Raw genomic sequence first — 22582 nt, forward strand, 5'->3', positions numbered from 1 at the left:
AATACTAGTGCTCAAAAAATTTTGTATCTTGGAGCATTTCAGAAGTTTGGACTAGAGATGTTTAACCTGTATAACTCCTAGAATCTTCAGGCATGCCAAGCTATTAGGAAAACTGGTCTTTAGGCTAACTGTGCTTTATTGTATCACAAGACAAACAAAATTCTGGGAGACAGTTCTGACTAATGCCAATACCCTTCAGGAGTCTTTAAATGAAGATTCTAATACAATCATGACTAGAGTAAGCTTCTAACAAGAATCCTACGTACAAATGACCGACCTCATCTGTTACCCCAAGACAACTTCCTAGCATCAGAGCCCCTTCAAGTCTTCAATGTACATTACTTCAGTCATTTGACAGATACTTATTTAGTGCTAACCATGTGCCAAGTACTACTCTAGAGGCACTAGGAATAGAACAAATGAATAAAATCAGATAAAAAACTGTATCTTCAGGAATCTTACTATCTAGTTTATGCTAGTTGGCTAGGTAGACTGGGGAGAAGGGAGCAAACTATACAGATAACAAAACAAGAAACAAATCTAAATCTATTCTGTAGTTAAGTTAGCTAGTTTTAAGTGCTAAAAAGAAGAAGAAGAAGAAAAAAGAAATGGAAGGGAATTAGGGCATTTCAGGGGTAGGTGTCATGGCTTATTGTAACTATGATAAAGGAGCCAAAGAAAGCCTATCCAACGCAGAATAGTCTCATGTACTGAACAATTTTCAAATGTTTTACTGGATATTAATACAGTAAAAAATTCTGCTTACACTGGTCTGAGCTAAGAATTTATCTCCAACTAACACATTAACACTAAGTAATTTTTTAATGGTTTTACTATACACTAAGTAAGATTATAGACATTGTTTTGCTGAGAACTGCACCAACAATTTGTTTACCATTTTGGAAATCAAATTACAAATGGCAATACCATCATGATCCATGAGTTGCCAATAGAACACATTTGTGTCAGTCTGCATTTGTAGCTTTGAATTCATCTTAATGAAGATGCAAGCACATGACTAGTTCGTTATATTTTCCAATGGAGTCATGCCAAAGCTTTTACATGTTGAAATATGAATATTCCTTTTACGTCCCCCCTATATATTTCATTTAGGACATTAATAATGACATTTTTGAAATTATGTAAGTAGGTAGAGTTTGTGTTAACTATGAATTTCAATTATAATAATAAAGGGGAAATTATGAAACATTATATTTTTTATTAAAGAGAGTGATGAATCTGAAAGGGTTGAGAACCATGGTTTAAAGTCAAATTCCTGGTGTGACGGCTCATGTTTGTAATCCCAGCACTTTGGGAGGCCGAGCCAGGAAGATCGTTTGAGCCCAGATTCAAAGACAAGCCAGGGCAACATAGTAAGACACCACCTCAAAAAATTTAAAAAAAATATGAAATAAAGCCAAATTCTCACTAAGATTAGTTATTCTATCAAAACGACCTTCTCAAATACTGGAGAACTATATTCTCCAATTCTCTTCTCTAATACTAATCAATTTTTTACCTTATTTAATTCAGCTAATAAGTGCCCTTTAAAAAATGTAAAAACCTCAGGTTGGGTGTGGTGGTTCACGCCTGCAATCCAGCACTTTGGGGGGCCAAGGCGGGCAGATCACCTGCGGTCAGGAGTTTGAGACTAGCCTGGCCAACATAGTGAAATCCCATCTTTACTAAAAATTCAAAAATTAGCCAGTTGTGGTGACAGGCACCTGTAATCCCAGCTACTTGGGAGGTTGACGCAGAAGAAGCGGTTGAACCCGGGAGGCAGAGGTTGCAGTGAGCTGAGATTGTGCCATCGCACTCCAGCCTGGGTGACAAGAGTAAAACTCTGTCTCAAAAAAAAAAAAAAAAAGTAAAAACTTCACTAAGTGGTTGATAGTTATTAATTTCATTTTTTCTTAAAGATGTACAAGAATTTTTCTGTACTCCCAGAAATGTAAATACTAGTGGGGGACATAAGATATGTAATTAAATAATCCTGCAGCATACAGTACTTTGTTGGGTTTGGACAACTCCATCCCACCTGGCATTACCTGCTAAATTAAGATTAAGAGAACCAAGACTGAAAAAATAATTGAAAAATAATAAGAAAAACAACGAAGGTGAATGGTACCATGGGTGTTGTGGTGTTATTACATATAGGCTTTTGTCCATGGTTCCTGGCTTGTAACTCTCATAGCCCTTGTCATCATCTTTAGTTATAATATTGAGTGTATTAGACCTCTGGAGCAGACCTCAGAAAAGAGTCTCTCTGACCTTCTCCTGTCCTCCTTTCACCTGCCCTAAGGCAGGACTGTAAACTTCCCCTGCCTTTCTGACTGGGTCTTAAAACCTAATACGAGGGGGTCCTGCCCCATACCCTAGGAGAAGAAATACTGATGTCAGGAAACTTCCCTAAAAACCCAAGAGGACTGGGTTCAAAGAGGTTCTGAAGAACTGAACATGTGGAAGTTTCTAGAGGAAGGTGGCACCCCAGAAGGGCATGGAATTCCACACCCCTTCCCCCATATTTCTTCTCACACATCTCTTAACCTGTATCCTTTTTAATAACCGTTATTATAAACTGGTAAACGTAAGTAAATGTTTCCCTGAGTTCTGAGAGTGACTCCAGGAAATTAATCAAACCCAAAGCTGGAGGCTGGGGTTGTGGGGACTCCAGAAGTCTTGGGGGCCAGGACTTGTGACTTGATCTGAAGCAAGATCTCTATGGGATCTGACACTATCTCCAGATAGATGGTGAATTGAATTGGATGACACCCAGTTGGCGTCTGCTGTAAAACCAACTGCTTGCTTGCTGATGTATTCTGGGGGTCACAGAAGTTTTTTGCATTGATTGTTGTTATGGTTTGAGGGCAAGATAAACATATGGTTTGAGAACTTTTTCTAAGATAGGTATGTTCTAGACTGAATGACAAGAGGGAAGAAGACGGGATGATAGGAGAGTAGTTCTCTTTTCATGTTTTCTATACCAAAAGCTTCATACGCATAGATTTCAGAATAATATTATTAAAACATTTAAAAATTTATATTCATTCAACAAATACTGAGCATCTACTATGTGCCAGGGATTGTTCTAGGTGCTGGGAATACAATAATAAATAAAATAGGCAAAGTTCCTGCCATCAAAGCTTATGGTCTAATAAAAAAAAAGAAAAAGATGAACATACAGAAAAGTACATGTCTAGTACGTTAAGACAGTAATAAATGCTAAGAAGAATGAAATGCAAGGCACAGGTGTGGGTTTTGTTATATAGGTAGACTACAAATGCTGTTTACAGAGAAAAAGGTACTAAAATTTCCAAACAATATGAAAGCATCTCTTGAGTATAAATTAGAAATGCCCAAGCACTATAGAACCCCAAAAAATATTCTCACTAGATTCCTGAATACCAATTTTAATATTGGGCATAGACCCCTGTGTTCTCTTTCTAATTAGTAATAAAATCTTACACTGCTATGAACGTGATGGCTTACAAAACACTTCCGCATATCTTATCATTTTATGTAAAATAATCCTAAGAAACCGGCAATACAGATAGTATTATTCCCACTTTAAGGAAGAATAAACTGAATAAATAAACTGAAAAAACTGAAGCATAGAAGAGTCCAGGCAAAGCCACAAGGCTCTTAAAGCATTCTGATAGGAATCAGGTTAGAAACTGGTATAGAAACATACCAGTTAGGAACAAACATACCACTTTCTAACCTATCCCCATTTAAGGATAAGATTAGGCCTATCCCAATTAGGGAGTTAGCAAAGATGGAAATCCAAAAGAGTATAAGGACACTTTGATCTTACAGTTTTCACCAGCAAAGCTTCTGACAGCAAGCATGTTGTGACTCCATGTAAATAGTGTCATCAGAATTACACTGACATCAATGATTTTTCATAGAAAATTTTTGGAGCATACTCTTTTAAGAAATTTGAATTCCATTACCTATTTTCTATTCAATGCCTTTAAAGACATAATTTTCTTTTCCATTTTCATGTTATTGAAATTATTTTGTAGATATTAAATATTTTCTGGGTAAATTTTATAATAAAAATTTTTCCTAACCATAGGTCCTCCATACTGATTTTCTTCAAGGGTAAATATTACTGCTAACACCAACATTTCCCAGTTCACTTTCGATATTTTGAATGTTACCAACAAGTTATCTCCAATTTATTGTCCATAACAAATTTAATTACATACATTTTAGCCAATTTTAGTTTTTTTGGGGGTTGATTATTTCAATTAGTAATCTTTATTACAAAACAGTTTACTATGAACTATAAAATTTTAAGCAATTTCTCCCACAGTATTAATCTATGAGCAGATTGGTTACTGATTAATACTGCAAATACTGAATATATTCCAAATCACTTTGCTTTCTGAAAAAGCAGCTTAGTCTCCTGAAGGATAAAAAGAACCTATTTGGGTCAAAGTGTGGGTCTTAAAATGCCTATCTTTCTGTCCCAAAAGTCAAAAGCACCAACTTGTGTAAATGATTACTTTGGAGAGAAATGATACACAGTTGAATATGTAAGGTGTGAAGGAACTTTAGAGGTACTCTAATGTCAGAAAGATAAATGGAATTGATGCAGTAATTTCCAAGTAAGAGTTACATTACAAGTATCTCCTCAAGTAGACTGTAAATTCCTATAGAATGGAAACTTACTTTAGACTTTTCTATGCTATCCAATACTACTTATAGTCCTCAAAATTAATACAGAATTAATACAGCCAGGTTCTCAAATTAAAGTAGTATATTAACTGTTAATCAACTATGTATTTAACTTACTCTGTCACTACCTTAAGCATATTAGTCAGCATGTTTGTTCACATACCTTTTCTTTCATAGGTTTTAGGTCTACTTCATCCACCTTTCCTTCTAACTGGCTCTCTAGTTTTTTAATTTTCCTTTGGAGTTCTTCAATTAGACTTTGTTTATTATCTATCAGGGGTTTGCCCTAAAAAATAAAATGGATCTTAATATTTTTACAAATAAATATAAAACAAAATAGACAGTAAATATTACAATTATATAATAGAAACTTTCTGAAGCTATCACTGACCATACTTTCTAAATGACACTTTTAATACATAAGATAATCCAGTAGCTGCTTCCGCATTTTAATAAAATATGCTAATATGCTAGTCTAGAACTATAACCATAATAGAAGTCACTGAAGAAATTAATTACATTAATCAAAATGATTTGAAAGTCAGTTTTAACAAATATCAACGATAAAATTATAAAGTAGAAATAAACTACTGCCTCTATATTGTAAATCAGATGTTATTAGAGTTAAATATAAAATTACCTGTAACCCACTCGTTAGTCTTTTAATTTGCCTTTTCAGTTCATCATTCTCTTGATCAATTTCATCTTTCTCTCTAAGTATTTTATTATAGGCTTTTTGTTTTTTTTGCAGTTCATTATTTAAGTCATTCAAATTATCAGTTAGTGAGTTTTCTCTGTTTTTACTTGTTTTAAGTGCTTCTTTCAATTTTAAAAGATTTTCATTTAAATCTTCAACTTGTGTCTAATAAGAGAAAAAGAAAGGTATTATTCATGAGTCTTCATCAACTATCAATGGTAACAGGAACATAAAACAGAAAATATACCATTATAAAAAAATTTCAGTCTGAATTTTTAAGTACACAAGGGAAAAAAATAACAAACTACATATATTTCTCCATATTCATGTCAAATCTACCTTGAAAAAAGTCGACCTTGAGAAAAAAAAAATAAAACTAGTATAAAGCAATTCATCTTCAACAAACACCCACAAACAAAATTTTATCAAATATGCACATTTCATTTTGGCTGAATTAATTAAATAAGTATACAACAGTATATATGGCAACGTTTTAAACACTATGAAGCATAAGAGTAGTATAGAACAAATCTCCGACTTGAAGTAATTTCTAACCTACTTTATAAAGATAAGACATAAAAGGGTAACACAATACTAGACAATATGTATGCCATTAGAAAGGAGTTCCTAGCTGTCCTATGGTGAGAATGATGGGGACACACTGTATGTTTCCACCTATAAGATATTCTGGAAAAGGTGAAACTACGGAGACAGTGAAAAGATCACTGGTTGCCAGGGATTTGGTGAGGTGCAGAGGGAGGAATGAAGAAGAGAAGCACAGAAGATTTTTAGGGCAGTGAAAATACCCTGTATAATACTATAATGATGGATACATATCATTATACATTTGTCTAAACACACAGAGTGTAAAACACCAAGAGCTAAAACAGAGGTAAACTTGGACTTTGGGTGATTATGATGTATCACTCTAAGTTCATCAATTGTAACAAATGTACCACTCTCCCAGCAGGAGATATATGGTAAATCTCTGCACCTTCCTCTCAATTTTGCTGTGAACCTAAAATTGCTCTAAAAAAATTAAGTCTTAACAAAAATCCTAACTAAAATATTTCTTAAATTTAATTTCATTAGAAAGAGTAGTTCATAATGATCTATCCTTTCCTAATCCCCAAGATGATAATCAGTAAATGAATATCATAAAGAGACTTATTGTTGAAAAATGCATGTGTGTGTCTATGTCTATCCACCAACAGTACATTAAAATTCCCTATTCATCAGTAAAATTACTATGTATCATAGTGAATTATCTTCCAATAGGAATTATCAGAAATGTTGTTACATTAACATGTGTTGATGTTCACCTTTAGCTCTCTAGTATGTCGATCAACGATTTGTTGAACATTGAGATGGGCCTCTTTTTGAGAAGTTGCAGAAATAATACGCTCTTCAGCAGCTGCTGTCATTTCTGCCCGGAGTTCTAAAAGTGCTCGACTAAGTGCCTAAAAATTACAAAATAAAAAATGTAATTTTTAAAGGAAAACTGTCATTTTATATGAACAACACATGATACAAAAAATAAACAAGCTTTTTTACTCCCTACTATTTTCCTAAAATGCTATGAGTTTAATGGAACATATTTCACAAATTAACAACTCAACTTTTTCAAATAAATCTTTTGTAATTACTTACACTCAATTCTTTCCACATTGAATGTGAAAGTTCAAAATTATAATAATGCTTTTGAGAACTCAGCATTAAATCAAGCTATTACAAAAATCAGATATGTTTGGTTTTCAAATATCCAAGTTTAGAAATTTGTATTACTCACTTAGTACATCCTTCCATATGAAATTAATTGAATTTAGGTAGACAACAAAAGGACTAGGAAAGGCTTAAAGTTTACCCATAAATTTCATGAGTTAGCACAGAAAAACACCAGCACCTTCTAAAACAATTTAAATAGATCAAATCTGAGATAAACTTAAAACCTAATAAATCAGAATATCCTTCCCACAAAACCATCTCTATGACCCCCTTTTTTCATCTCTCCTTTTTGTCATTATAATACTTCCCTCAATCCCTCAAATTGTTCGCAATTGTTCATTTGTTAAAAAGAGCCTTAGTAGCAAAAAATCCCAGTAGAAAAAAAGAAAATACAATGTAAGGTATATTATATGTATATTTTTGTAAGGTACATTAAGATTTTTCCTCATTTCATATAGATAATTCAAAAATCAGATTGACAGCATAAAAAGATAAATTGGACTATATTTGCCCTCAAAAACAGCATTTAATAAGGCCATTTAACAGAATTGTCTAAAGGACCTTGTTTAACAACATAAAATAAAGCTCATACTTTTTATTACAACACAGAGATTTATACTACCATCTTTTATAAATGTACAAATCTTCTCTAAAAGCAATCTACCACACATTTTTCCTAAATGTTGATAATTTTCTGTTGTTACTTACTTTCTGTTGTTTCTCTTTCAAGGCTAATTGGCTTTTTAGCCGTTCTACTAGATTTCTCATTGTAGTTGTTGGAGCTCTTGAATTTGCTTCTTTTTGAGCCTGAAGTTCAGATTTTAAACACTGTGACTCCTTTTGTGACTGGTCCAGAAGATACCTTAAATCCTCTACTTCTGCTTTTACTTTTTTCACTTCATCTTCATGGTTTTCTTGGAGCCTGATGTAAATAAACATATGTGTGTGTGTGGTTTTTTTTTTTTTTTTAAATTTTTAATTTTTTTGAGACCCAGTCTCACTCTGTTGCCCAGGCTGGAGTGCACATGCGCAATCTCGGCTCACTGCAACCTCCACCTCCCAGATTCAAGTGATTTTTTTTTGCCTCAGCCTCCTGAGTAGCTGGGACTACAGGCGTGCACCATCAGGCCCAGCAAATTTTTGTATTTTTAGCAGAGATGGGGTTTCACCATGTTGGTCAGGCCAGTTTGAACGCATGACCTCAGGTGATAAGCCTGCCTCGGCACCCCAAACTGCTGGGATTACAGGCATGAGACACCGCACCTGGCCAAACACATGTAATTTATAGAGTGGTTGCTGCAATTAATACCTTGATTAATACAAATTTCACACAGGGCAAATGTTCAGTCCTAACTATCCTTACAATCTAAATCTTGATGCAAGCACCCAAATCCAAAGAAGAATTATTCTTTATTTCACTTAACTACTCTTAAACTTAACAACACGTTTTTCTTCTAGTTTCTAATATTTTTGGCAACAATCCTATCAAGTTATTTTGTGACTCTAGTCAAATAATATAGAGAATGAACAAAAGGGCATTTTAGATACTATGGCTCTTGTAAAATGTGACTGCTTCCTCTGTATGATAGTTTCCTAACCACGCTACTAGTAACATTTTTGAGTGGATAATTCTTTGTTGTTAGTGGGGCTGCCTTGTGCATGATAGGATGATTAGTAGCATCTTTTGATTCTATCCACTAGATATCTACCCACCTAGCCATGACAATCAAAAATGTCTCCAGACATCATCAAATGTCCCCAAGAGGTACAACTGTGAAAAATTGATCCTCTATATTTGAGAAATACTGCCCTATATTGACATATTGAAAAGACTAATATAAATTTTCACAGCAATCACATGTATTATTAATTTGTTTATGGTTCAAATTCACTAGCACTGTATCTGTAACTATATATATATGCAAGTGGATAGTATCAAAAGATTTAGTTAATTCAATTAATCTTATTGCTCATTCAGCATTAAGTCTGTTAAACTGAATTAATATATTGTTGTGCATATGGACACTGCATCCGTACTGAGATTCTGACCAATAAGAGGGAGATAGCATTAACACATGAACAAATGTTATTTTTTGAGGCTTCTTGCTTTTGGCAAAACTTAAGTCTAACTTTAAAGAGTCATCATCAAATTGTGAAAATATCAGGTTTTACTTAAGAAATCACACAGATCCATAATTTCCTAATATACATCAAAATAGGCACACAGCGAACACAAGTACAATTTTGGGCTACAATGACATGGTAAGGTACACAACAATAACTTCAAGTATTTCATGTGGAAAAAACATTATGTAAGGTATTTCAAAAGATTATGATTTTCTACACCCACAAATTGGATGCAAAAGCACAAGTCATTTTATACTCCAAAACATGACAGAAATTTACTAGACCAAAAATAACATCTCATGTACAAAATTTAATAGAGTGAGGAAAAGACACTGAAAATACACATATGCTGTTGCCAATTTTCCTTCTTTTAGAAAGTAATTTCTTAACAGTGGCAGCTCCTTAGCAAAGCAAAAATAGTGTTAATTCTGTCAGACACATTTGAATAAATGTGTAAAGAATCAAAGGCTCTAATACGGGCTTGAGAGCTGAAATGGAATTATAAGTCAAGTAGTTCAACTTTCTCATGTTTTCTCAGATAATAAAATTTAGGCCCATAGAGATAATACTACAATGATTAGAAACTACGTAACTACAAACCTATTTTGAGCTTAAAATCTATGTTCTGATAAATTGGTTGAACAATGTTTAGAATCTCTATTATATGCCAGACACACTTATAAGTCTGTAAATAAGTTTTTTATCTGTATGTTATTTGACAGTTTTCAAATTACTTTCATACATGGTATAATTTGACCTTCATATAACCACCCTGAAAGGGCCAGGGTAAGTGCTGCTATTAACATTTTAAAGATGATGAGGCCGGGTGCAGTGGCTCAGGCCTGTAATCCCAGCACTTTGGGAGGCCGAAGTGGGCAGATCACTTGAACTCATGAGTTCGAGACCAGCCTGGGCAACATGGAGAAACCTTGTCTCTACACAAATACAAAAAACTACCCAGGTGTGCTGGCACCTGCCTGTACTGCCAACTACCCTGGAGGCTGAGGTGGGAAGATGGCTTGAGCCCAGAAGGTCAAGGTTGCCGTGAGCCGAGATTATGCCACTACACTCCAGCCTAGGCAATAGAGCCAGACCTTTCTCAAAAATAAATAAATAAATAAAACAATAAAAATAAATAAATAAGTAAGATGAAACTGAGGCTCAAACAAGGTAAAAATGAGATTCTGGAAAAGAATCTGTATTGGCTTTTCAGTCAGACTGACTAGTTTCAAATTACGGCTTTCCCATCTACTCCCAGGCATGCTATTAAGCATTCCTGAGGCCATATCCTCTCTATAAAATAGGGAAAATGATAACATATGTAATCAATAGTCCTGAGGATAAAAATGAGACAATATACTTAAAAGTCTTAGAACAGTGCCTAGCATAGCAAACACTTATGTTTATCTTCATTATATCATTATTACCATTTGCCTATTTTTACAATACATTTTGAAGACTTACCGTAATTTGATATTTTCAAATTCTTTTACTTTTAATTCAGTGATTTCTCTTTGTCTCTCTAAATCTTGTGACACTTTCTTTAGTTTGATCAAGAGTGAGGAGAGAGAGTCATCTTGTTCTGCTACTGTCTGCTCCATCTCAGCCAGACGAATAAAATGCTTGTTGGTAGGAACTGGAGGGGGAGACTGTTTCATTAAATCCTATAAAATATGAATATATTAGCAATAGGCATGCATAATTCAATGCCATACTTATTCTATATTTTTAAATTGGTTCCTCATATGATCAAAATATAATATCTAATCTAAAATTTAATGATTTAATAGATAATGAAGGCTTAAAGAAGACAGGAAATACAGACCTTATTCTTTGTATTTACAATAGCTAGCAAAGTGTCTACATGTAGCAGGAGATCAATAAATGTTGACTCAATTAATGAAGTAAGGCTCAAATATGCTAAGGTTATACATTAAAAGATGAAAGACACATCATTTCACACATATGGAACAGAATGGTCAAAAGAGGCAAATATGAGCTGAATTCTGGAAGTCAGATATAGGTAAACTTATAGTGAATAGAATTTGAAAAGAAAGGCAGGTAGGTTCATAGAAGATTGAGTATATAGCTAAGGAGTATAAATATAATTTTGTGAACAGTGATGAGCTACAGGAGGAAGAATGATCAGAGCTATGTTTTCAGAAAATTATTTTGGCAACAAAAAGGGTAACTTCTCTTCCAAAAAAGGAGAAGAGAACTGAATTTTAATTTACTTGGTCTAAAAATCAATAAAGAATGGAATAAAATTCTTAGAATCTTACCCAAGCTGTTTGTTTGAATTTATTTAGTGAACTATCAGCCTGTAGTTCTAATTTGTGATGAAGAATATGAAGGTCTTCCTCATGTTTCTTCACAATTTCTCTTTGCTCCTGTTTTAAAGAAAATCAAAACTATATCTTAAATTGTGATTAAAATAAATTCACATTTTGAAGACCTTATATATTTTCTCTTTAATCTTCTAAAATTCCTTCGAGATGAGGAAGAAACAGTATCTCCATATATGTATGTATTTAGACCGGTATATATGTTCCCTCACACAATGTTCAAGTTGACAGGCCCAGCCTCAGTTCGTAATTTATTCTGAACATTAGAATAACACGTATCTATCATCTTTTAACTTATTTCTAGAAAATATTAAATGTCAGCTTTCACCCACAAAGTTCTAACAAATCTGATTTCTACTGATTACCAGTGTGATATATTTCATTCCACCCTATTGCCTCAATCCTCACCTATAAACTAAATTAAAATATTTTTCAAAATCATGTTATTTCACCATGATAGCTACTTCTGGTTTATTTAGTCAGTGTGTAAGAGAGATACATTTACACAAACTGCCAGTTTTACTGATAGAGGTGTAATCCAATCACATGCAAGTCACAATTCTTAAATAGAATCATTTGAAAGCAAGAAAACAACTACCACTTTAAGGTAAAATAATATTTAGCATTTGCTTAAAAAAACTAATACATGAAACAGTATAACTCATAATATAATAAAATACCTCTCTGGCTTTTTCTAGAAGATGTTGATACTTCTTTAATACTTCTTCTTTGTGATTTAACCTTGCTTGCATGTTTGCAATGGTTTGATGAGCAATTTTCAAAGTGTGGTGAGATTTGGGTTCCATTTCTTTTCTCCCTAGCTCAGCTATGAGCTTTTCTCTTTCTGCAGTGGCAGGCAATCGAAGCCTCAGTTCATTGATTACTTTGTCTCTTGACAGTATATTTTGTTCTGCTAACCTTAAAGCAGATTCTTTCTCTTTCAGCTTCTGCAATGATTAAATCACAATAGATCATTAAACTATCTTTTTTCCTTTAAAATGCTTCATCTGAATTTTAGATTAGTTATTAGCAAAAAAAAATATTCACTTTATTTTTCACATCATATGTACAATAGTCATTTGATATTTAATAAGGTTAAACTAATTCTAATTGACAACAGTTATTTGCATCCTTATTTATAAGAACATTACATATGTTAGAAACTTCATTGTTATGATGAAAATAAAATTTAATTAAGGTACTTTATCAAGATTATTACAGTTCAGAACTATAAAAGTGTGGTGGTACTAGATTTAGGAAGAATATGTAATAAATTATTTATTTTATTTTGGTCCATTGACTAGCTGAGCATTAGAAGACTAATCTATAAGTCAGTTAAGTACAAAACTGGAATTTTAGTGGCCCAAGTCAATAAATTACTATTATAAAATCTGCAGCTTATTAAAACAAAAGAGAAAAAATCAGAAACATTTTTACTCTTCAAGAGGATTAAGGTGGGTATTTTAAATTAAGTAATTCAATGGCAATTCACATAAATGACAAATCTTACAATTACTGAAGATCTAAGTTTTACTTAAAAATGTACAGTTTTACTTGAAAAACTCCTTTATGTATATTTTTAAATGTATTTATAGTTAATATATTTAGATGAAAACTAAAATGAAAATCATATTCAGTTTACATTATTTTCTGAATAATTTAATGAAGATAACAGATTTGATCACCTACTAATCAAATTCAAGAACTAGGTTAAAACAGAAAGTAATTTCTAATTTATCTTCAGCTCTTTAACCATGCATAAAAGGGAATGAACTGAAAACTGATTCATAGATTATATAACATGCACTTCAAAGTAAAACCAAAAAAATAAGAATAAAGAGATCATATAAGGGAAGACAATATATTGCTCATAGAGCTACAATTAAATGCTTTTTGTTTCCTTTCATATTCAATGTACCTAAAGGTAACAAGTAGTAATTAAATAAATAGTGAATTCAAATTAACTATATCTGCTGTTCATTATCAGCTATTAGAAACATTATAGGAGAATAGAAAAACAGTGAAATTAGCAAGAGATTCATCATTCTATGCATTGTCTTCATAAAGAAATATTATTTAGAAAGCCCCCCAAACATACCAAATAATACCAGATAATAATCAAAATGCAAATTCTTCTAATTACCTCTTCTAGTGATCTGCAAGTTGCCCGTGTTTCTAGGATTATTCGAATATTCTCCTTAATTTTTCTTAGAGCCATCTCAAGTTGATTTGGAAGGGGCAAACTAGGGTCAGGGATTGATCCTGTAGCTTCTTCAAACTATTAACAAATAGTATGTTTTTTAAAAAAGCAGTGGCAGCGTTGAGAGTAACTATTAATTTTTAACAGTTGTATGACAAAACATAGATTAAATCACTCTTATATTTTAAATAGACAATATAACAATCAATTAAAATTACATCTGATACAGGAATTATTTCTGTGAGCTAATCCTCTAGTCTATGCTACAGAGTAGCAAACAAGATTCATCATTCATACCTTTTGTGCCGCATTTAGTATTTCATTTTGCTGACGGTCAAAAATGTCTAGTTGACGTTCCAGGTCAACTTCTCTTTGATCCCAGGTCATTTGTCTTTCTTCATGAAACTAAAAAAAAAAAGACAATTTATGTCAGACACAAACACAAAGACATCAGGCACATAACAGGCATTTTATATATATTTTCTTATCTAATCCTCACAACACACTGAAGAAACTGTAATTATTTTCCTTTTGTGGAAAAAAATACAAACTCAGAGAGGTGAAGTAACTTGTGTAAGATCACAGAGAAAGGCAGATGTGAAGTAAGGATTTCAGTCTCTCCATCCATCCATCCATCCATCCATCCATCCATCCATCCATCCATGCATCCAGCTATGCAAAAGATATTTAATGATATATATCATGTGCCAAGCATCATTCTAGGCAGTGCAAATATAGCAGTAAACAAAACCAAATCCCTGTCACCATGGAACTTACATTCTGGTGAAGGAAAGACAGTCAATAATAAAAAAGTAAGTAGGTAATATGTCAGAAGGTTACAAGCGCTATGGAGAAAAATTAAGTTAATTAATCTCTATTTAGGGAATCTTGATAGTAGGATTTACTGTTGTATATTAGGTGGCTGGTGAAGGACACACTGATAAGGTAAGACATTTAAGCTAAGACTTGCGGGCACTGAAAGTGTAAATACCAAAGGTATCTAGGCTAAGAACAATTTAAGCAGAAGGAACAATCTCTGAGACAGTCATATGTTTGATGAATTTCATCTGTCTCTGAAGCATATACTTTATTCTATAACAAGTTGCCTTCTTACTCTATCAGTGAGAGCCAGTAGAAACATGGAACTGTGAAAAGTCAAATAACTAATACCAAAATAAAAATTAACTTACCAAATGAGGTTGCTTATGTATCGCTCTTTTTAAGATTAAGACTACTGTTATAAAAACTAAATAAATATGAATTTTTAGAATAGTTTAGAAAATAAAAAACAAATTATTACATAATCAATTAGTAATGGAAGGTGCACTTAATTAGAAGAATAATATAGTCACTAGTGCAATATTCTTGCTTAAAATCTTAGGAAAAAACCAAAATAAATATAAAATAAAACCTTGTTCTGCTGCACAATTTCTTCTTCAAGACTGCTGATTGTACGTTCATATTCAGAAATTATATTATTCAAATATTTTATTTCTTCTTTATCCTTGACTAATTCTCGATTTAGTTTAAGTTCTTGAAGACGAAGTTCTTCTATTTTCATATGCCAGTTGATTACCTAAGATTTACAATTTATATATACAAAAGTAAATGCTATGTCAACAAATAACATTCCTCCATTGATGATAATGATTTTAATTGAAAGTAACGGGCATTCTAAAATAAAAAAAGACACAATGTTATCTTTTCTCAAGTTACCTGACAAAATTTTATTTAGGATTTCCATAGACATTTCTACAAATACGTGGGATTTTACAAGAAAAATCTTCAAATTATGTTGGAATGGATATCACTAATACTCACTTTCTTCTGTTGTTTATTGAACACTGACTATAAGCAGGTCATTGAAACTTTGGTATCACTTTCAAAAACAGAAATCCTAAATGTTTCTAGCCTAGCAAATAGGATGTAGTTGAAAGATAATTACTTTTCATTTAATTCTTTCTAAATGAAGATAAAACCATATTAAAAATAAATGTGGGCTCACTAATTGTAGATCAAAGATAATTATGAACAGTACAAATCAACTGATAACTACTACAGTGTTTAAGAATGATTAGCGTTTAATTAATAGAAATTTTTCTACAGTATTTAAAATTCTTTGCTATTATACAATCTGAACATTCCCACTAAAATCTTTGGTTAGAAAAACCTAATTTTATTTTTACAAATAATAGACATTCAAACAGCCAACACTGCTAAGTTGTAAAATCTAAAGTAATGAATCATAATTGGAATTTAATTGTATCTTACGCATTTTTCATATAGGCACATATTAAGAAATTATCACGTAACTCTTTGAAGATAATGAATTTAAAATTGGCTGGGCACGGTGGCTCATGACTGTAATCTCAGCACTTTGAGAGACCAAAGCAGGAGGATTACTTGAAGCCAGGAGTTCAAGACCAGCCTGGGTGACAAAGTGAGACCCTGTCTCTACAAAAAAATTTTAAAATTTTTAAAAATTAGGTAGGTATGGTGTGGTGCCCTGTTCTCCCAGCTACAACTACTCAGGAGGCTGAGGCTGGAGAATCAGTTGAGTCCAGGAGTTCCAGCTATGTTTGCAACACTACACTCCAGCCTGGGAAACTGATCAAGACCCTGTCTCTTAAAAAAAAAAAATCAAGTTTAAACATTTACCTTTTGGGCTCCTTTGGTATCCTTTAAAGTGCTTATTAACTCTTCCAGGCCCTTTAATTTCAATTCCATCTCCAATGTTTTGTTCTCCATATTTCTATGTTCTTGTTGAGAATTTTTCATTTCTTGCATTATCTTCAGTTTGTCATTTTGTAGCTGAATCATTGTTTTAGAGAACTTTTCCTGTTGTGCCAAGGGTAAAGCTCCACTAAACTGTCGTCGTAGAGACTGAATTGTTTGGCGCAGATGTTTTGCTCTGTTTCTCCCCTCCAAACGAGCATAATAGAGAGCCTGTTCTTTTTCATCAAGTTTCTGCTCTAAGCGCAAATTGTAGGCCTCCGTCTTCTGCAGTTTAGATGTAATTGACTCCAACTTACCAAGAGCAGTAGCCTCACTAAGTTGAAGAGAGACATTATGTTGGTGCAACTTGGCAATCAATGCCTTTTCATCAGACTGTGCCTAATATTAAAAAATACATATATTTGTAGTAAGTTTCAAATTTTTCCAATGAAGGTTATCACAGATTTAAAAATCACAATTTACTAAATAAAGTTTTAACACAGTGGCACACGAGATCTACAAAAATGTAACTTTGCTTTAATACGAATAATTACCAAAGAATTGTAAAAGAAAAAACCTAGAATCAAACAAACTTAAAATCCAAATGTAACTGAGTAACAGTGGGTATGTTACTGGGTTTGTTTTTTTTTTTTTTGAGACGGAGTCTCGCTCTGTCACCCAGACTGGAATGCAATGGCACGATTTCGGCTCACTGCAACTTCCGCCTCCCGAGTTCAAGCAATTCTCCTGCCTCAGCCTCCTGGGCAGCTGAGATTACAGGCATGTGCCACCATGCATGGCGAATTTTTGTATTTTTATATTTTTAGTAGGGACACGTTTCACCATATTGGTCAGGCTGGTCTCAAACTCCTGACCTCATGATCTGCCTGACTTGGCCTCCCAGAGTGCTGGGATTACAGGTGTGAGCCACCGTGCCTGGCTGCTACTGTTTTTTTTAACTTCCATTGCAAATAACATAATACTGATTCAGACAAAGTGTACGTTTTTATAATTCCCAACATACATAATGTAAGAATACGTGAAGTTACATATAAATACAAGAGAAAATATTATTATTAAAGATGTACTAATAACTTCCTAGTACTCTTTCTCAGCATCCTAATTTTGATCAGCAGCGTAATTCATCTATAGGCATTTAAATGCTGTACTGGATTACTGAACAATATTTCAAATTACAGAGTTTTCTAATCAGGTTACAACTAACAAGAATAACAGCCTCTGGTTGCTATATCTTTTGATTAAAAACGTAACACTGGCACAGCATGGTGGCTCACACCTATAATCCTAGCATTTTGGGAAGCCAAGGTGGGTAGATCTTTTCAGTCTAGGAGTTTGAGACCACCCTAGGCAACATAATGAAACCCTGTCTCTACAAAAAATGCAAAAAAAAAATTAGTCAGGTGTGGTGGCACGTGCCTGTAGTCCCAGCCGTCCAAGAGGCTGAGGTGGGAGGATCACCTGAGCCCGGGTGGTGAAGGCTGCAGGGAGCCTTGAATGTGCCACTGCATTCCACCCTGGGTGAAAGAATGAGACCCTATCTCAAAGTAAACAAAAAGTGTAACATATCACTCCCAACATCTAATGTAAATTTAGAAAAAAAAGTGGATTCTATATAGAAGAGCCAATATTGCACATACCTGATAGTCTAGCAGTTGCATTCTGAGGGACTCTACTTCCTTTTCCCTAGATTGTTGTTGTGCATTCAAAATTTCAACTTGCCTTCTGGCAATATCAGAAATCTCTCTCAGTCTAGGAAATGATAAGGTACTTCAGGAACAATTAAGTACACTTTCTAAATAAATGCCAAAATTCAAAATTTCTAGACCCAAAAAGGTCTAGAAAATTTCTGATTTCCAAAAAGCCATTCATTTTCAGCATCTATCTCTTCTTTTTATTAAATACTAAAACAGTATTTCCTAAACTGTTTCATGAAACATAATTCCATGAGAGGTTATCATATTTGCTATATATAAAAAAAAAAAAAAAAAAACCTTCATTCCCCACATCCCTCCTCCCCCTTGAATATTCCTAACATATATTCAGTACTCTCAGAGGTTCTACCATATATAGCTATCTCAAATCATACTTACTATATATAGCATTTTCCAAATGTATATAGCCAAAGAACTTCTGTTCCCACACTTTTTTCCATAAAACATTAATTGTCATAATTTGGAATATGCTAGGATAAGGTATTTAGTACATTTATGTAATACCATCACACAGTTAAGAATACAGAAATGTAAAATTTCTAGGATCCTTAGATGGATTAATGTATGTTTTGATTTGTTTTAATCTACAAGTTATCAGAAATGTAAAAAGAAACAAAACATGCATTTAATAAAACTACAAAAAAAAAAAAAGCCTAATGGCAATAAGTCCTTCAAATTCCCTTTACTGTGATAAGCTAATACAGGCAAAGCAAAATGTAAAGTTTCTTTGCTTTGGGTTAGAATAATTTTAGTTCAGTGTTACAGATAAGGTAGGTTTCCTTATACTGATCAGAGGCTCTCATTGCCAGTTTCATGATTAACAAAATATGATTAAAATTAACTATTATAAGTTCGTTTATATCAAAAGAGGTCCATGAGAAGAAAGGATTTTTTCAAAAAATGGTCTGTCATAGTGAAAAAGATGTCAAACACTGATATTCCCAAGAGAACTATCAAGGCTGCAAAGGAATGGTTATATTTTTATAAGTAGACCATAAAACATTTTTACTATTTATGCTTGACAGATAACTAAGTGCTCCTTACACTTTTCTACTGAAATATCACCTAGTTACAAAAGAGAATGAAAATACAGCATATAGCTGGCACACAGCATTTTTTTTTTTTTTTTTTTTTGACAGCGTCTTGCCCTGTCACCAGACTGGAGTACAGTGGCACAATCTTGGCTCACTGCAACCTCCATCTCCCGGGATCTAGTGATCCTCCTGCCTCTGCCTCCCCAGCAGCTGCAGCTACAGGTGCACGTCACCACGCCTGGCCAGCACACAGTATTTATTCCTTATATATATTTTGTGTTCTAAACTAGCTCGGCATATTTCTTTATGTAAAATGAAAACAAAAATACAACCTCAAGGTTAAGTACAATTGTACAAGTCAATATATGTTTAATACTTTGCACAGTGACTAGTACATAGTAGATGCCTGATAAATGTAAACTAAATCAAAATCTGAATTTTTAATTATATTCTTACAGCAACCTTATGAAACAGGTAGAAGAGGCACTATTACTTCCTTATTAAAATGAAGAAACTTAAGTTTAAATACAATAAATAACCATTCCTCCTCCATCACCCCTTCCCCAAAAAATCCATATGTGGAGAAACTGGACCTTTCTACAGTAATATGCCTGAACTCTAAACAGTGTAAATCTAGACAGGTCACTTCCTCTTTAACAACATTATTCTCATCAATACTGTTATTTAACCCTGGTAAAACCAATCTTAATATTACTTAATCCTGTTCTTATAAAAAGAAATCAGTATCAATTACTACTAAGAATTGTATACTTGCAATCAGGTTTCTTAAAGACAAATTAAAGAAAATACATCTAGTCAAACGACTAAAATGTTTACATGCACTTACTTTGACACTTCAACTTTTAGTTCCATTTCATTCTTCTCCAATTCCAGAATCCGTTGCCTATCAGCATCACTTACTGCCTTGCTCACGCTACCAGCTAATTCATCTCTTAACATTTGTTCCACCTTCTGTGCATCCAAATTGATTTTGGTAAGCTAAGGAAATGTAACAAAAAATGTTCAGATACATCAATTTTTGGTGAAGTTTTTTTGTAATTTAGCTTTTAAAGTACTGCAATCCTCTTTACTTGGCCTTAGTCCACATATATTGAGTGTGAAGTGTTAAGAACAGACTGAAGGAGGGTAAAAAGATGAAAGAATCAGAAACAAATTATGGAGACTCTGGTTATATTCCAATCCATCAAAAGTCACTTTCATTAGGCAACTCTTTATCTAATAATATCTGAACTTGCAATATTCTTACTTTGCTTAGAATGCAATCTGCTCACTATATTTTACTTTAATTTTATCATCCATAAATAAATCCAAATGAATTAATAAAATCTTACTCATATAGATTTAGTGACATAGTTAAAACAAAAATGATATAAACGCTTTGAAAATATATTAAATCTCAAGGTAAGCAAACACTGTAAAAGTTGTGTTTAATCATAAATTGTTAAATACTTGCACACTATATTTACTGCCATGCAGTTTAATGATTCTGACTACATCAAAAATATATAAAACCTCCAATTAGAATGTAAAGTCCCTGAAAGTACAGATCATTGTCTATTTTGTTTCTTGCTATACTCCCAGTCCTAACACAGGGTCTGACATGTAACAGGCAATGAATAAATATTTGTTAAATGAAGGGATGGTGGTGAAAGGCAATTCCATTGTTTAGTAAATAACATTTCATACGTTAAATTTAATAATATAACATTGGTGAAAAACAAGAACTTATAGAAATATCTGCTTTCGTTTTAAACAATTCAGATTTAAATATTTTATTTATTTATTACATGAAACATAGGCACTATATTAATAAGCTATTTCAGAGATACAAACAAACCTCTTAACAATAATACAATGTCTACCAAGACTAATTATTTATTCTCTAATTGTACGATAAAACTTATAATATCAAACCTCAGCAAATTTGGTTTCCAATTCAAAATTACGTTCCTCCATTTGCTTTAATGAAGTCCGTAAGTGTTCATACATTTTTTGACAATGTTCAGCCCGCTGCCTTTCATTTAATTCCTTCATTTCCAGCATAGTTATTTTTTTTGAAATGGAAACAATGTCACTGTTGGTTATTGATTTCTTTGCCTTATCCATGCTAGATTCATTACCTATATGCAATAATACTTAAGTCAATCTCATGTTGTTCATATTAAAATTACCTCAGATATTTTAGATGTTGTATGTAAGAAAGCATTATAGTTCCATGGAAAGCACATCAACTTTCTGAATTCTATCAGACTTGGACTCTAATCTTAGCTCTGTTACTTTCTGCCTGTGTGATGCCTATACCAATGTACCATTTAATCTCTGTGGAACTTAATGTTCTTCATAAGTCAAATGATTAATAAAAAAAAAAAAAAAACCTACTCCTCACAGAATTGTGGAACTAACAATATAAAGGACTTAGTGCAGAAGTGTCACATATAAGAAATTTTAAAAATGGCAAGTAAACATTTTACTGAAAGGAAATAAACTGTATGAGAAGTAGTGCAGTAAAGCAATGTGACTTTGTGAATATAAGTGCAATGACTTGATTTTTAAAGTCTCACAGAGACAAGCTGAAAAGTAAAATCTGAAGCCATATGATGGATATATTCTACAAAATATAATCTTGTCTAATCATGAGTATTATTTGGTCTTTGTACAGACTTAATACCAAATATTTTACATTCTTTTATTACTTGTTATGCCTTAATCTTATATATGTAGTTATGTAGCTTGTCTTTGGACACAAAAGTCTGTGGCTAAATGGAAAGAGAACTAAAAGCCTCAATCTACCATAAAAAGGCATCACATAGGAGTGTCATTAGTTACCTAGTTATTTTTTGAGGAGGGGGAAGAAAACATACTTTTGCTTTGTAAACACGGTGTAGAAAAAAAACAAAATTTAGTATTTTGCTTTTCAGCAACTTAAAACTGATGTGTTTAGGGTGGCCAATTATTTAAAGGAGCTAAGCAGCAACTCACTTTGTAAACAGCTTTTTACAATACCAATAATGCCCCCTCCTATTTTTCCAGCTTCATAAGTTCAAGTTTTATAACAGAGTTTTCTCAAAGTAATATACATTTCCTGGAAAAAAAAAAAAATTGGTCTCTACCTCAGTTTTAAAAAGTACTTCATTATGTTCTGTATTTATCTTTAAAATTTATTATTTTAGAATAGCTGTTGCAAGCAGTAATCAAGTAACCAACAATCATGGATCACTAACAGGTGCTAAAAAGCATTAGTAAATCAGTTCATTATGGAATAAAGACTCTTTCAAGTAACCTTAGGCACCATATAGAAAAGT

General features: G+C 32.9%; 1 protein-coding gene across 2 annotated transcripts in view; it reads right to left on the bottom strand.

Annotated features, from left to right (window-relative positions):
• CEP290 (centrosomal protein 290) overlaps nt 1-22582 on the bottom strand; it is a 92287-nt gene that overhangs the window by 23877 nt on the left and 45828 nt on the right. For both annotated transcript variants that reach the window (XM_010371487.2, XM_030938857.1), the window contains 14 exons: nt 21195-21400; nt 20107-20258; nt 18151-18262; nt 16436-16891; nt 15189-15353; nt 14075-14182; nt 13721-13855; nt 12258-12524; nt 11515-11622; nt 10697-10896; nt 7814-8027; nt 6703-6840; nt 5324-5545; nt 4847-4969 (listed from right to left, as the gene is read on the bottom strand). In XM_010371487.2, the coding sequence (XP_010369789.1) occupies nt 4847-4969; nt 5324-5545; nt 6703-6840; nt 7814-8027; nt 10697-10896; nt 11515-11622; nt 12258-12524; nt 13721-13855; nt 14075-14182; nt 15189-15353; nt 16436-16891; nt 18151-18262; nt 20107-20258; nt 21195-21400 (2606 nt within the window). The remainder of the gene's footprint in view (nt 1-4846; nt 4970-5323; nt 5546-6702; nt 6841-7813; nt 8028-10696; nt 10897-11514; nt 11623-12257; nt 12525-13720; nt 13856-14074; nt 14183-15188; nt 15354-16435; nt 16892-18150; nt 18263-20106; nt 20259-21194; nt 21401-22582) is intronic.

Source organism: Rhinopithecus roxellana, chromosome 10 (assembly GCF_007565055.1).
Source record: "Rhinopithecus roxellana isolate Shanxi Qingling chromosome 10, ASM756505v1, whole genome shotgun sequence".
Taxonomy (NCBI): domain Eukaryota; kingdom Metazoa; phylum Chordata; class Mammalia; order Primates; family Cercopithecidae; genus Rhinopithecus; species Rhinopithecus roxellana.